The 15,537-nt window shown below is 41.3% G+C and overlaps 1 protein-coding gene across 1 annotated transcript; it reads right to left on the bottom strand.

The window, feature by feature from the left end:
- Nucleotides 1-6,461: 6,461 nt before the first annotated feature.
- On the bottom strand, nt 6,462-9,326 carry LOC124013439 (small nuclear ribonucleoprotein Sm D2-like). The gene is made up of 3 exons (XM_046327789.1): nt 9,178-9,326; nt 8,551-8,730; nt 6,462-7,619 (listed from the first exon to the last, which is right to left on the bottom strand). Coding segments are annotated over exons 1-3 (366 nt in total). The 5' UTR covers nt 9,180-9,326; the 3' UTR covers nt 6,462-7,435.
- Between the last annotated feature and the right edge of the window lie 6,211 nt (nt 9,327-15,537).

Here is a 15,537-nt window from a genome sequence, read left to right as displayed (position 1 = left end):
GCTTGGGGGTAGAAGCTGTTCAGGAGCCTTTCGGTCCCAGACTAGGTGCTCCGGTACCACTTGCTGTGCGGTAGCAAAGAGAACAGTCTATGACTTTGGTGGCTAGAGTCTGGCCATTTTTAGGGCCTTCCTCTGACACCGCCTGGTATAGAGGTGCTGGATGGCAGGGAGCTTGGCCCCAGGGATGTACTGTGCCATATGCACTACCATCTGTAGCAGCACCTTACGGTCAGATGCCAAGCAATTGCCATACCAAGCGGCCTACCACCATCTTGTCGTCGGCAAACTTAATGATGATGTTGGAGTTGTACTTTGCCACACAATCGTGGGTGAACAGGGAGTACAGGAGGGAACTAAGCACGCACCCCTGAGTTGCCCCCATGTTGAGGGTCAGTGTGGCGGATGTGTTGTTGCCTACCTTTACCACATTAGGGTGGCTCGTCAGAGAGTCCAGGGACCAGTTGCAGAGGGAGGTGTTTAGTCCCAGGGTCCTGAGCTTGGAAGGCACTATGGTGTTAAATCCTGAGCTGTAGTCAGTGAACAGCATTCTCGCATACTGTAGGTGTTCCTTTTGTCCAGGTGGGAAAGGGCGGTGTGGAGTGCAATAGAGATTGCATCATCTGTGGATCTGTTGGGGTGGTATGCGAATTGGAGTGGGTCCAGGGTTTCTGGAATGATGGTGTTGATGTGAGCCATGGCCAGCCTTTCAAAGCATTTCATGACTACCAATGTGCATGCTACGGGGTGATAATAATTTAGACAAGTTAGCTTGGCATTCTTGGGCACAGGGACTATGGTTGTCTCATTGAAACGTGTAGGTATTACAGCCTGGGTTCAAATAGACTTTCCCTGGCCTAAATAAGGTTTTTCATCCATGGCTTGCCATGTTTTTTGGGATTAAAACATTTGTTAAGGTAGAGAATGTATTCTTTATTGTAGAATTTTAGGAGAGCACAGCACTAAAACACACCTGATTCAAATAGTCAGGGTCTTGTTGAATCAGGTTAGAGGTGGAACAATACGGGCATGCACACTCTAGGATCAGGGTTAGTGATATGCCTATCACTACTCAACATGAAAATATACAAATAGAAGGATGCTTATGTTGGCAAAACATACTATGGAAATCCATTTCCAATAGGTCACATATGGGGAAAAGAGACTGTGTAGCCACGAACGAGAACATTATCGTGCCAACAAATGTCTATGGCTATGCTCTGCAGCAAATGTCAAATGTATTGCACCAACAGTGTTTTCAGAGTTTTGAAATTTGAGGCTTTCATATCCTTTCTCGGACATCTTCACACAAAAAAACCTTCCTGTTTACTGACAAATTGGGTAATTTATGCATGGGTACTTCAAAAACGGGAAATACTTACTGAAATTACATTTGTCCAATGATTAGGCAATATATTAACATTCTAAAAAGTGATGTGGTAAAAATGTGAAAAAGAAGTTCAAATTGTATTCAATGAATCAAATGTATTTATATATTTACCGAAACCCTGCCTAAAACCACAAACAGCAAGCAATGCAGATGTAGAAGAACGGTGGCTAGGAAAAACTCCCCAGAAAAGCTAGAACCTTGGAAGAAACCTAAAGAGGAACCAGGATCTGAGGGGTGGCCAGTCCTCTTCTGGCTTTGCCGGGTTGAGATAATAACAGTTTATGGCCAAAATTATTGAACATTCATAGATGACCAGCAGGGTCAAATAATTCTAATAATCACAGTGGTTGTAGAGGGTGCAACAGGTCAGCACCTCAGGAGTAAATGTCAGTTGGCTTTTCATAGCCAAGCATTCAGAGTTAGAGACTGCTGGAGCGGTAGAGTCAAAAACAGCAGGTCCGGGACAAGGTAGCACGTCCGGTGAACAGGTTAGGGTTCCATAGTTGTATGTACGGGATACACATGGTATACATCGTCCAAATAAATGCTACTTGCAGGTTCCTTCTCGACAATGCAACACTAAATAATAGAAGATGAGAATACAAAGTAAATGACATTAGAATAGAATAAACATGTTAGCATTTATTATAATACAGGAATGCACAATTTATAGTCCAATATTTACACCTGTATTGGGGAAGGTTGGGGGAAAGTGTATAAATTGAGCAGTATAATAACACGTGTAGCAGAAGTTGTGATGTGTGTGTAGAATGAATGTCTATACAGTTGAATTCGGAAGTTTACATACACTTAGGTTGGAGTCATAAAACTCGCTTTTCAACCACTCCACAAATTTCTTGTTAACAAACTATACTTTTGGCAAGTCGGTAAGGACATCTACTTTGTGCATGACACAAGTAATTTTTCCAACAATTGTTTACAGACAGATTATTTCACTTATAACTCACTGTATCACAATTCCAGTGGGTCAGAAATGTACATACACTAAATTGACAGTACCTTAAAACAGCTTGGAAAATTCCATAAAATGATGTCATGTCTTTAGAAGCTTCTGATAGGCTATTTGACATCATTTGAGTCAATTGGAGGTTTACCTGTGGATGTATTTCAAGGCCTACCTTCAAACTCTGTGCCTCTTTGCTTGACATCATGGGAAAATCAAAGTAAATCAGTCTAGACCTCAGATTTGTTTTGTAGATCTCCACAAGTCTGGTTCATCCTTGGGAGCAATTTCCAAATACCTGAAGGTACCACATTCATCTCTACAAACAATAGTACGAAAGAATAAACACCATGGGACCACACAGCCATCATACTGCTCAGGAAGGGGATGTGTTCTGTGTCCTAGAGATGAATGTACTTTGGTGTTGTCATGATGTTGGCCTGGGGTTAGGTTTATGACAGTCATAAATACCTCTTACCCCCCTTTTTCCTCTCTCTATCCTACTGATGTTACAGTTGCAAAACCCTTGGTTAACATAGAGATTCTGTGAACATCAGAAGGTGGGGGGAAATTAACGATATTCTGGTCATCTGACCAATTGAACATATGCAGTGGTACTTAATGAATATGATGTCAGTTCGGTTTGCATCTGAGACATTCTTATCAATGATAAGATGACAAACTCTACAGTGGAAAGTCTACACATCAGAGTTATCGGATTCACATGGAATTGTTGTTCAATTTAAACGTTTGAATATGAAATTATTTGTGATGGGATGAAATGTGATTTTAGCTTCTAAAATGTGAGATTTGGGTTTCATCAGGTAGGGCTCTGCTCAATCAGTGGCTCGCCCCTGTGAATGGACATGGGCTATAAAATGTTTCAAACACGCCCTCCTCTCCCTTCCTATATAAAGCCTTGACGACAATATAACCTCCTGTTCCGAGGAACAGTGAGGACGACGGTCCGATAATAACTACAGAACGAAGCCACATCAGCGTGAGCTTTGGTTGCGAATGGTATGAACTTTGAACTCTTATTCACTACAGAAGTGATATCTCCTAGCCATTGAGTTAGCAACAGCAGCTGAAAATGAGGGTTAGGAAGGAATAGACAGAGTACCCCATCTATCACACAAAGACATTACTACAACGTATCCAATTGACCACCAGAGACATTTTTCAAAGGACAAAGGACTCGGTTTGGCAACACGGCCTTCAATCTACCACCAACCTACCGAAGCACAGCTTTATTGCATTTTCCTTTTCCAAATGGGCGGTAATCTAGAATGCATAAGATACTGTATTTACAATAGCACAGCTTCGCCCTTTGTTCCTCAGTCTTCACGCTCTTTCACTCAAACCCAGCCCCTTTTCTTTTGTGTAACAAGCTGTCATATCTGTTCCGCCTGCTAGGGACGTTTTCCTTTATGACGTAATTTGTAATCAAGTTATGATTAATTATATGTATGCGTAATTCTGTGTGATTAGTTAGGAATTTAGTAAATAAATAATTAAACCCAATTTTGTATCGCTGATTCACCTTGTTAGCCAGGGTTCGCGAAGATAACCAAAAATGTACAACTTTCAGATGAGACTGAATTAAGGTGACGATTAATATTGACTGCTATTGATGTAAAATATTACTAGGTCTTTAAGAGTTTATTCGGAAGATAACAGCTCTATAAATATTATTTTGTGGTGCCCCGACTCTCTAGTTAATTACATTTACATGATTATCTCAATCAGGTAATATTAATTACGGATAAATTATTTTATAGAATAGCATGTCATATCACTTAATCCGGCATAGCCAAAGACACAACAGTGTGAAAAGTGCAAATAAATCCCAGAACAACAGCAAAGGAACTTGTGAAGATGCTGGAGGAAACAGGCACAAAAGTATCTATATCCACAGTAAAACGTGTCCTATATCGATATAACCTGAAAGGCCGCTCAGCAAGGAAGAAGCCACTGCTCCAAAACCACCACAAAAAAGCCAGACTACAGTTTGCAACTGCACCTGGGGACAAAGATCATACTTTTTGGAGAATTGTCCTCTGGTCTGATGAAACAAAAATAGAACTGTTTGGCCATAATGACCATCGTTATGTTTGGAGGAAAAAGGGGGAGGCTTGCAAGCCGAAGAACACCATCCCAACCATGAAGCACGAGGGTGGCAGCATCATGTTGTGGGGGTGCTTTGCAGCAGGAGGGACTGGTGCACTTCACAAAATAGATGGCATCAAGAGGAAGGGAAAATTATGTAGATATATTGAAGCGTCATCAAGCCATCAGTCGGGAAGTTAAAGCTTGGTCGCAAATGGGTCTTCCAAATGGACAATGACTCCAAGCATACTTCCAAAGTTTTGGCAAAATGGCTTAAGGACAACAAAGTCAAGGTATTGGAGTGGCCATCACAAAGCCCTGATCTCAATCCTGTAGAAAATTGGTGGGCAACCTGACTCAGTTACACCAGCTCTGTCAGGAGGAATGGGCCAAAATTCACCCAACTTATTGTGGGAAGCTTGTGGAAAGCTACCCAAAACGTTTGACCCAAGTTAAACCATTTAAAGGCAATGCTACCAAATACTGATTGAGTCTATGTAAACTTCTGACCCATGGGGAATGTGATGAAAGAAAGAAAAGCTTAAATAAATCATTCTCTCTGTTATTATTCTGACATTTTATTCTTAAAATAAAGTAGTGATCCTAACTGACCTAAGACAGGGAATTTTTATTAGGATTACATGTCAGAAATGGTGAAAAACTGACTTTAAATGTATTTGGCTAAAGTGTAAGTAAACTTCCGACTTCAACTGTAAATGTGTGTGTTCATGAGTGCATGTGTGCTAAGGTGCAGCGTCAGTCCATTTCAATTGTTCATCAGCAGTAGATAGAATCTCTGAGCCTGTTGGTATCAGACCTCATGCTCCGATACCATCTGCCCGACAGTAAAGGAGAGAGCAGCTCGTGTGTGGGGACCTTGATGATGCTGCGAGCATTCCTCAGTCACCGTTTTGAGTAGATGTCCTGGATGGGTGGGAGCACGGTTCCTGTGATGTACTAGGCCATCTTAGCCTCCCACTGGAGGGCCTTGCTGTCTTGGATGGATTAAAACCCGTACCAGGCTGTGATATAACCGGTCAGGACGCTCTCGACGGTGATTCGGTAGTAATGTATTTGGAGGAACCGGGGAAGCATGCAGAATTTATTCAGCCGCATTAGAAAGTAGACGCTGTTGCGCCCTCTTGACAAGAGTGGTGGTGTTGTTAGTCAATTTTTCTGTACTGTTTTCCAAAACCTAACATTAGTAAGAAATCTTCAGTGATATCATACAGATTAGCCCACCACTAGAGGGCATTGAAATATCACATTCTGCATGCTGTACTGTGCTCAAGGCTGAGAGACTCATCCATTTCCTGGCTTTGCAATGACCCGAGTGTTACTTTTACCACAAATGTGATGTTAACCAATAACCTTAAACATTCCCTACAACAGTTTAGGCTCTATACAGTGTACAAAACATTAGGAACACCTTCATAATATTGAGTTGCAGCCCCCTTCGCCCTCAGAACAGCCTCAATTCTGTGGGGCAAGGACTACAAGGTGTCGAAAGCGTTCCACAGGGATGCTGGCCATGTTGACTCCAGTACTTCCCACAGTTGTCAATATCTCCTTCATACACACAGGAAACTGTTTAGTGTGAAACACACAGCAGTGTTGCAGTTCTTGACTCAATCAAACCATTGCGCCTGGCACTTACTACCATACCCGGTCAAAGGCACTTATATTTTGTCTTGCCCATTCACCCTCTGAATGGCACACATACACAATCCATGTCTCAAGGCTTACAAATCCTTTAACCCGTATCCTCCACTTCATCTACACTGATTGAAGTGAACTCAACAGGTTACCTCAATAAGGGATCATAGCCTTCACCTGGATTTACCTGGTCAGTCTAACAGAAAGAGCAGGTGTTCCTAATGTTTTGTACACTGTGTACTTAACCATTTAGTCCTTTATAGCATGGCCATCAAGCGACTTCCACACAAGATGGCCAGTTTTGCAGGTTTTCTTAATTTACATTAAATGCATGGCTTTCAGAGATGGAGAAGAAAAACATTTGTTTATTAAAATATTTAAAAGAGAAAAAAACAATATGTTCCTTGTAGGAATTGTATCACCGCCTCAATAATAAAACAGGCCGATATCAGATTGGAGCTTTGAGTACAAAATTCAGCAGTTTGAAAAACTATGACAAGATCAGCCAATAATATTAATTTGTCTCCATTATGTGTGTTGGATGTTGGAATCATATCAAACAATATTAAATCACATAAACAGAGGGGTCATGTTCAAAAGGGCAACTTAAGGTCACATATGGTTAAACTAATCTCTCAGCTCTAAGAGGTTGGAAGAAATAAATTCTGGTTTAGTTGATGTCCTGTTGCAGAGCACATTTTGAAAACTTGGGCCTTACTAAAAGATATCCAATATCCATGATTAATAGAGTTCTGAGCCGAATTCATTAAGCAGAAATATAAAAGATTTAAAAATGGAAAACAAAGTGTTTGAGAAATACCACCACTACTAAAAGAGTTTCTCCATGTCATGCTTACAGAACTTGACCCAGGGCCACGTTTAGTAGTCAAACATTGTGGAACGTTTAATATAGAAATGTAATGAATAGAGCTGACGTGATTCCTTATTCTAGATGTCAGAGGCACATGTTTGTTCCACATTGTATATTTATATCGAAATGTTCCACAACATTTTGGCCTGTTGAACACAGCCCTGGTGTGGAGAGCAAACAGATTGAAAAGACCGAGTGACTAAAACAATCTCATGTACTTGACAAATGCTGTGGAACATTTTAGATTGATGTGATTGCTCATTCTAAAAAGGGGCTTGAACATTCCACAACATTGTGTCCTGATGAACATTGCCCTGCTCTTGTAGTTTCTCAGCTAAAGCAGGGTAGTATTCACTAGAAACCAAACAGAAGAAAACTGACCAAAACGGGGCGGTGTGTACTAATTATTATGACCCAGTGTGGTACAGACTTTGGGTGAGATGTCAGTCTACTTCCCCCCAGTCCCAGTGATAAGAGGGTTCCTCAACACAACAATGACAGAGTCCCCTCTCAGAAACATCTTAGAGATGTACCGGTCCTTGTTCACTGGCTTGGACTTCTTTTTCCCCTTGCCACTCTTCGGGACCTCTGTCCACATCTCCTTCACATTCTCCAACACCATGTTGCAGTGCCTACATAGAGAGAAGACAATGTGAAATTATACATTACAAAAAATATAAAGCTCAACAGGCAACAATTTAGTTACAGTTTATATAAAGGCCCTTTATTTTAGGGCCACTTCATTAAGCCCCAATCTAAGGATTTCACATGAATGGGCATGGGTGCAGCCATGGGTCGACCTTTGAGGGCATAGGCCCACCCACTTGGTAGCCAGACCCAGCCAATCAGAATTAGTTTTTCCACACAAAATGGCTTTATTAGACAGAAAACTCCCCAGCACCCTCCTGCAAACGATCCCGCAGTTGAAGAAGCCAGATGTGGAGGTCCTGGGCTGGCGTGGTTACACGTGGTCTGCGGTTGTGAGGCTGGTTGGACGTACTGACAAATTCTCTAAAACGATGTTTGAGGCAGCTTATGGTAGAGAAATTAACATTCAATTCTCTGGCAACAGCTCTGGTGGAAATTCCTGTAGTCAGCATGCCAATTGCATACTCCCCCAAAACTTTAAACATGTGGCATTGTGTTGTGACAAAACTGCACATTCTAAAGAGGCCTTGTCCCCAGCACAAAGTGCACCTATGTAAAGATCATGTTAAATCAGCTTCTTGATATGCCACACCTGTCAGGTGGATGGATTATCTTGACTAAGAAGAAATGCTTACTAAGAGGGATGTAAACAAACTTGTCCACAAAATTTGATTGAAATACACTTTTAGTTGCGCCTAGAACATTTCTGGGAGTTTTTTAATTTTAGCCCATGAAACATGGCACCAACACTTTACATGTTGCATTTATATTTTTGTTCAGTGTACACGCTAATTGAAATGGGGTTTGGGAACCAAGTAATAGAATAATCAAAACAAGACATGAGGTCATGATCTGGAAGGTGATGGAAAAGTAGTTTATTTTCTGCCATTTTCAGTTACTCATTCAATTCATTACCTGTCGAAGGCTTTGACTCGTCCAAGTAGCTTTTTGTTGTTGCGGCAGTTGACGAGGACTTGTGTGTTGCTTTTCACGGACTGGGTGAGCACAGACAGTGGTCCAGTGTTGAATTCTTCCTCCTCTCGTTTCTGCAACTCTTCTGGAGTCATCTCAGACTTGGGTTTATTCAGCAAACTCCTAGAAAGACCAAATAACATGTGTCAAAATGCATAATCTAAAACCTAGTTATAGGTATTAGTTAGGTAACTCAAATGTGCAAAATATTAATAACATGGGATATAGCTCTTTTCAAGGACCCAAAGTCGATAAACAATTGTAGAAAATACATCAGACTAAACAAAAACCTGCATAATGATGAGGTCAAAGGGAAAGAGTAACAAAGTTAAACCATACCTCATTATTTTGTTTAGCTATCAACAATGGTTAGCGAGATAGCTCTCTATAACTTGCAGCTAACGTGAGCAATTCAGATTCAAGCACACTAACGTTAGCTAGCTAGCCTGTATAAGAACGATTCAGTCAACTTTGAGCAAGCTCATTACAACCAAATCCCAGCACACATTGCAAAACAAACGCATTTAGTTGATACATTAAATGAATAATCAACTGCACTCTTGAACTTACATGTTTGTGAATTTGTGTGATTTATGTTCTGAATGAATGAGGAGAAAATTCTTTCGGACTGAAAACGTTGCGCGAAAAATACCAAATACTTCCGGGTAAATTAAAGGCTCCTCTGCGGTCCTAACAATGGACACAATGTGGCGGCATCTACTGGCAAGGAGTATAAATGCTACTACACTACAGCTCATTCATTAATTTATCCCCAAATATATTTCAGGTATTGATTGAGATATACATGTCAATTAAGGTTTTGTATCGTATTGATCTCAAAATAGCAACAATGGGTAGCATAACCGTTTTTGCAGTCACCCTTCCTTGCCCTATGGTTAGCATTGTACTGAAAATTGCATGTCATTGTGACTACACATCTTGTGGTAATCCATCCCTATGATCATGATTAACTGAACAAGATATAAGAAGTATTGTGAAATCTTGTTTTAAAAAACGCCTTAACAGACACTTTTACAGATACAAAGTTGACAACATAGGCACCATCATTCTTTGGCATGTCTTTTGAAACGGTGATAACACACACACACACACACACACACACACACACACACACACACACACACACACACACACACACACACACACACACACACACACACACACACACACACACACACACACACACACACACACACACACACACACACACACACACACACACACACACACACACACACACACACACTCTGGTGTCACCTATGTCGTTCTCTTTCTCATCCCTTTCAGTAAAATAATTAGCTAAGGGCGTGGCTCACACCGCAGACACAGATATTTAACAGTCAAACATGCCCTCTCTTTCCTTCGTGTTCAGACTGGTCAGCACAAATTTAACTATGCAAATAAGAACTAGTGTAGTATCTGCGTATCTGTGCTGGTTCTTTGAGTCTTTTATGTCTTTCATCGTCATCAATAAGTTTAAACCGACTTGGTCCACACATCTCACACACAAGAGACGATCTACTGACATGTGCAAATGCAGTGCTTTGTGTGACTCCACATGACCTCTGCCTGATTTGGCTATGTAGCAGTAGTAGGCTTGTTCTCACACAAAAGTGTCATACAAGTTTAATAATTTAATTGATTAATAATGGAATTGAAATAGGAAATATGGCAACATTTTCAAATTTTTCTAAAATCAGAGAATGCATTTTAGAGCAATCAGTTTCAGTGGATTTATTTCTCTCTCTCTCGCTCTCTCTTTCTCTGGTGTGGATCTCCTATTGATTTGCATGCTGCATCATACATTTGCATACAGTTACAGCGCAGCTCTGGAGGACATCAGGACACAGTACAGTCAACAGTCTTCTGGTTGTCTGAAAGAGGCAACCATCCCCGCAAACCTTTTCAATCAACTTTGTTTCACTGTCATTTTAACAAAACAAATCTAGATTTTCCTTCTGATGATGTTGAATCAAAGTGGAAAAGTGATTTGATTTGAAAGAAGTCATCAACGTAAAGAAGTTTCGGAAATGTCCAATCAAACGTAGGCCTAAATAGAAATTTGACGTTGAATTTAAGTCTGTGCCCAGTGGAATGTCTGTCAAACCTGTCTACAGGAGCCTGTAGGAATGACATATTCAACTACACTAGTTGTTTTCTCACACATACATAAAGTCAGGCATGATGACTGTTGTACAGCCATTATGTGAATGTTTCAAACCTCTGTATCTGTGAATGCTCGAGTATAAATGCAGGTTTTAATCGCAGATACAGTATATTAGCTAACAACATACTTTCAATAGATTCTCCCCTTTAGTAAGTCTGAAGAATAGGGAGGGAGACTCAGCTCTTGAAATCTCTTTGTTGTATTTTTTATGTGTGATTATTTTGTGATTATTCATAAATGATATGCTCACAAACAGAGACTTAAGACAAAGGAAAGGACAATATCAATAATAACATCCCACCCCCTCCCTCAAGACCTCCCCAACCCTTTTTAGCTTTACCTTACAGCCAGTGGTGTAAAGTACTTAAGTAAAAAATACTTTAAAGTACGACTTAAGTAGTTTTTGTTGGTATTTGTACTTTACTTTAGGATTTACATTTTTGCCGACCTTTACTTTTACTTCACTACATTCCTAAGGAAAACAATGTACTTTTTACATTTTCCTTGACACCCAAAGTACTCGTTACATTTTGGCATGAAAATTGTCCAATTCAAACACTTTTCAAGAAAACATCCCTGGTCATCCTTACTGCCTATGTTCTGGTGGACTCACTAAACACAAATGCTTAGTTTGTAAATTATGTGAGTGTTGGAGCATGCCCCTGGCTATCCGTAAATAAAAAACAAGAAAATTGTGCCGTCTGGTTTGAGTAATATAAGGAATTTGAAATGATTTATACTTTTACTTTTGATACTTAACTATATTTTAGCACTTCCATTTACTTTTGATACTCAAGCATATTTAAAACCAAATACTTTTACACTTTTCCTCAAGTAGAATTATACTGGTTATACTGGGTGACTTTCACTTTTATTTCAGTAATTTTCTATTACTTTTACTCAAGTATGACAATTGAGGTACTTTTTCCACCACTGCTTACAGCACGTGTCGAACTGAGGTACGAGTGTCTGCAGGTTTTCGCTTCTCCCTTGTACTTGATTGATTAATTAAGGTCACTAATTAGTAAGGAACTCCCCTCATCTGGTTGTCTAGGGCTTATTTGAAATGAAAAAACAAAAAACAGCAGACAGTCAGATGTCTATGGAATGAGTTTGACACCCCTGCCTTACTGAAGCAACCGCTGAGGCTTACACTTTCTCTACTGAGAGTTTATGAAGACAATTAAAAACCTTTCTAAGGCGAAGGATTCTCTTGCTCTGGTGTTGGGATGTTTTTCTGTTGACCTCTATGGCATTTGCATGTTGGGGTTTCGTGTCTGGCTGCTGCAGCTGTATTTGCCATTCAGAGTCCAGTGAAATGAGCCAAACAGAGTTCTGTTTCTCTCTGTTTCTCTGTTTCTCTGTTTCTCTGTTTCTCTCTCTCTCTCTCTCTCTCTCTCTCTCTCTCTCTCTCTCTCTCTCTCTCTCTCTCTCTCTCTCTCTCTCTCTCTCTCTCTCTCTCACTAACTTTTTCTCTCTCATGGGAAACACATGTTAACATTGCCAACACAAGTGAGGTAGATAATATACAAAAGTGAAATGAACAATAAAATAAACAGTAAATATTACACTCACAGAAGTTCCAAAAGAATGAAGACATGACTATATATATTATGTATATATACAGTGTTGTAATGATGTGCAAATGGTTAAAGTACAAAAGGGAAAATAAATAAACAAAAATATGGGTTGTATTTACAATGGTGTTTGTTCTTCACTGGTTGCCCTTTTTCTTGTGGTAACAGGTCACAAATATTGCTGTTGTGATGGCACATTGTGGTATTTCACCCAGTAGATTTTGGAGTTGATCAAAATCGGGTTTGTTTTCAAATTTTTTGTGGATCTGTGTAATCTGAGGGAAATGTGTGTCTCTAATATAGTCATACATTTGGCAGGAGGTTAGGAAGTGCAGCTCAGTTTCCACCTAATTTTGTGGGCAGTGTGCACATAGCCTGTCTTCTCTTGCGAGCCAGGTCTGCCTACGGCGGCCTTTCTCAATAGCAAGACTATGCTCACTGTCTGTACATAGACATAGCTTTCCTTAAGTCTGGGTCACTCACAGTGGTCAGGTATTCTGCCACTGTGTCCCCTCTGTTTGGAGCAAAATAGTGTTCTAGTTTGATCTGTTTTTTTGTTAATTCTTTCCAATGTGTCAAGTAATTATCTTTTTGTTTTCTCATGATTTGGTTGGGTCTAATTGTGTTGCTGTCCTGGGGCTCTGTGGGGTCTGTTTGTGTTTGTGAACAGAGCCCCGGGATCAGTTTGCTTAGGGGACCCTTCTCCAGGTTCATCTTTCTGTAGGTGATGGCTTTGTTATGGAAGGTTTGGGAATTGCTTCCTTTAAGGTGGTTGTAGAATTTAACGTCTCTTTTCTGGATTTGATCATTAGCAGGTACTGGCCAAATTCTGCTCTGCATGCATTATTAAGGGTTTTACGTTGTACGCAGAGGATATTTTTGCAGAATTCTGCATGCAGAAATTCAATTTGATGTTTGTCCCATTTTGTGAATTCTTGGTTTGTGAGCGGACCACAGACCTCACAACCATAAAAGGCAATGGGTTTTATAACTGATTCAAGTATTTTCAGCCAGATCCCAATTGGTATGTTGAATTTTATGTTCCTTTTGATGGCATAGAATGCCCTTCTTGCCTTGTCTCTCAGATCGTTAGCTGTGGCGCTGATGTTTAGACCAAGGTATGTGTAGTTTTTTGTGTGCTCTAGAACAACAGTGTCTAGATAGAATTTGTATTTGTGGTCCTGGCGACTGGACCTTTTTTGGAACACCATTATTTTGGTCTTACTGAGATTTACTGTCAGGGCCCAGGTCTGGCAGAATATGTGCAGAAGATCTAGATGCTGTTGTAGGCCCTCCTTGGTTGGTGACAGAAGCACCAGATCATCAGCAAACAGTAGACATTTGACTTCAGATTCTAGTACGGTGAGGCCGTGTGCTGCAGACTGTTCTAGTGCCCACGCCAATTCGTTGATATACACTGCTCAAAAAAATAAAGGGAACACTAAAATAACACATCCTTGATCTGAATGAATGAAATATTCTTATTAAATACTTTTTTCTTTACATAGTTGAATGTGCTGACAACAAAATCACACAAAAATGATCAATGGAAATCAAATTTATCAACCCATGGAGGTCTGGAATTGGAGTCACACTCAAAATTAAAGTGGAAAACCACACTACAGGCTGATCCAACATTGATGTGAGGTCCTTAAAACAAGTCAAAATGAGGCTCAGTAGTGTGTGTGGCCTCCACGTACCTGTATGACCTCCCTACAACGCCTGGGCATGCTCCTGGTGAGGTGGTGGATGGTCTCCTGAGGGATCTCCTCCCAGACCTGGACTAAAGTATCCGCCAACTCCTGGACAGTCTGTGGTGCAACGTGGCGTTGGTGGATGGAGCGAGACATGATGTCCCAGATGTGCTCAATTGGATTCAGGTCTGGGGAACGGACGGGCGGGCAAGTCCATAGCATCAATGCCTTCCTCTTGCAGGAAACTGCTGACACACTCCAGCCGCATGTGGTCTAGCATTGTCTTGCATTAGGAGGAATCCAGGGCCAACCACACCAGCATATGTCTCACAAGGGGTCTGAGGATCTCATCTCGGTACCTAATGGCAGTCAGGCTACCTCTGGTGAGCACATGGAGGGCTGTGCGGCCCCCCAAAGAAATGCCACCCCACACCATGACTGACCCACCGCCAAACCGGTCATGCTGGAGGATGTTGCAGGCAGCAGAACGTTCTCCACGGCGTCTTCAGACTCTGTCATGTCTGTCACATGTGCTCAGTGTGAACCTGCTTTCATCTGTGAAGAGCACAGGGCGCCAGTGGCGAATTTGCCAATCTTGGTGTTCTCTGGCAAATGCCAAATGTCCTGCACGGTGTTGGGCTGTAAGCACAGCCCCCACCTGTGGACGTCGGGCCCTCATACCACCCTCATGGAGTCTGACCGTTTGAGCAGACACATACACATTTGTGGCCTGCTGGAGGTCATTTTGCAGGGCTCTGGCAGTGCTCCTCCTGCTCCTCCTTGCACAAAGGCGGAGGTAGCGGTCCTGCTGCTGGGTTGTTGCCCTCCTACGGCCTCCTCCACGTCTCCTGATGTACTGGCCTGTCTCCTGGTAGCGCCTCCATGCTCTGGACACTACGCTGACAGACACAGCAAACCTTCTTGCCACAGCTCGCATTGATGTGCCATCCTGAATGATCTGCACTACCTGAGCCACTTGTGTGGGTTGTAGACTCCGTCTCATGCTACTACAAGAGTGTAAGCACCGCCAGCATTCAAAAGTGACCAAAACATCAGCCAGGAAGCATAGGAACTGAGAAGTGGTCTGTGGTCACCACCTGCAGAACCACTCCTTTATTGGGGGTGTCTTGCTAATTGCCTATAATTTCCACCTGTTGTCTATTCCATTTGCACAACAGCATGTGAAATGTATTGTCAATCAGTGTTGCTTCCTAAGTGGACAGTTTGATTTCACAGAAGTGTGATTGACTTGGAGTTACATTGTGTTGTTTAAGTGTTCCCTTCATTTTTTGAGCAGTGTATATATGATGAAGAGGGTGGGGCTTAAGCTGCACCTTTGTCTCACCCCACGGCCCTGTGGGAAGAAATGTGTGTTTTTTTGTCTATTTTAACCACACACTTGTTGTTTGTGTACATGGATTTTATAATGTTGTATGTTTTTTCCCCAATAACACTTTCCATCAATTTGTAT

Source organism: Oncorhynchus gorbuscha, linkage group LG02, assembly GCF_021184085.1.
Source record: "Oncorhynchus gorbuscha isolate QuinsamMale2020 ecotype Even-year linkage group LG02, OgorEven_v1.0, whole genome shotgun sequence".
Classification (NCBI taxonomy): Eukaryota; Metazoa; Chordata; class Actinopteri; order Salmoniformes; family Salmonidae; genus Oncorhynchus; species Oncorhynchus gorbuscha.
The sequence above is the reverse complement of the archived record's forward strand: the minus strand, read 5'-3'. Positions and strand labels throughout refer to the sequence as shown.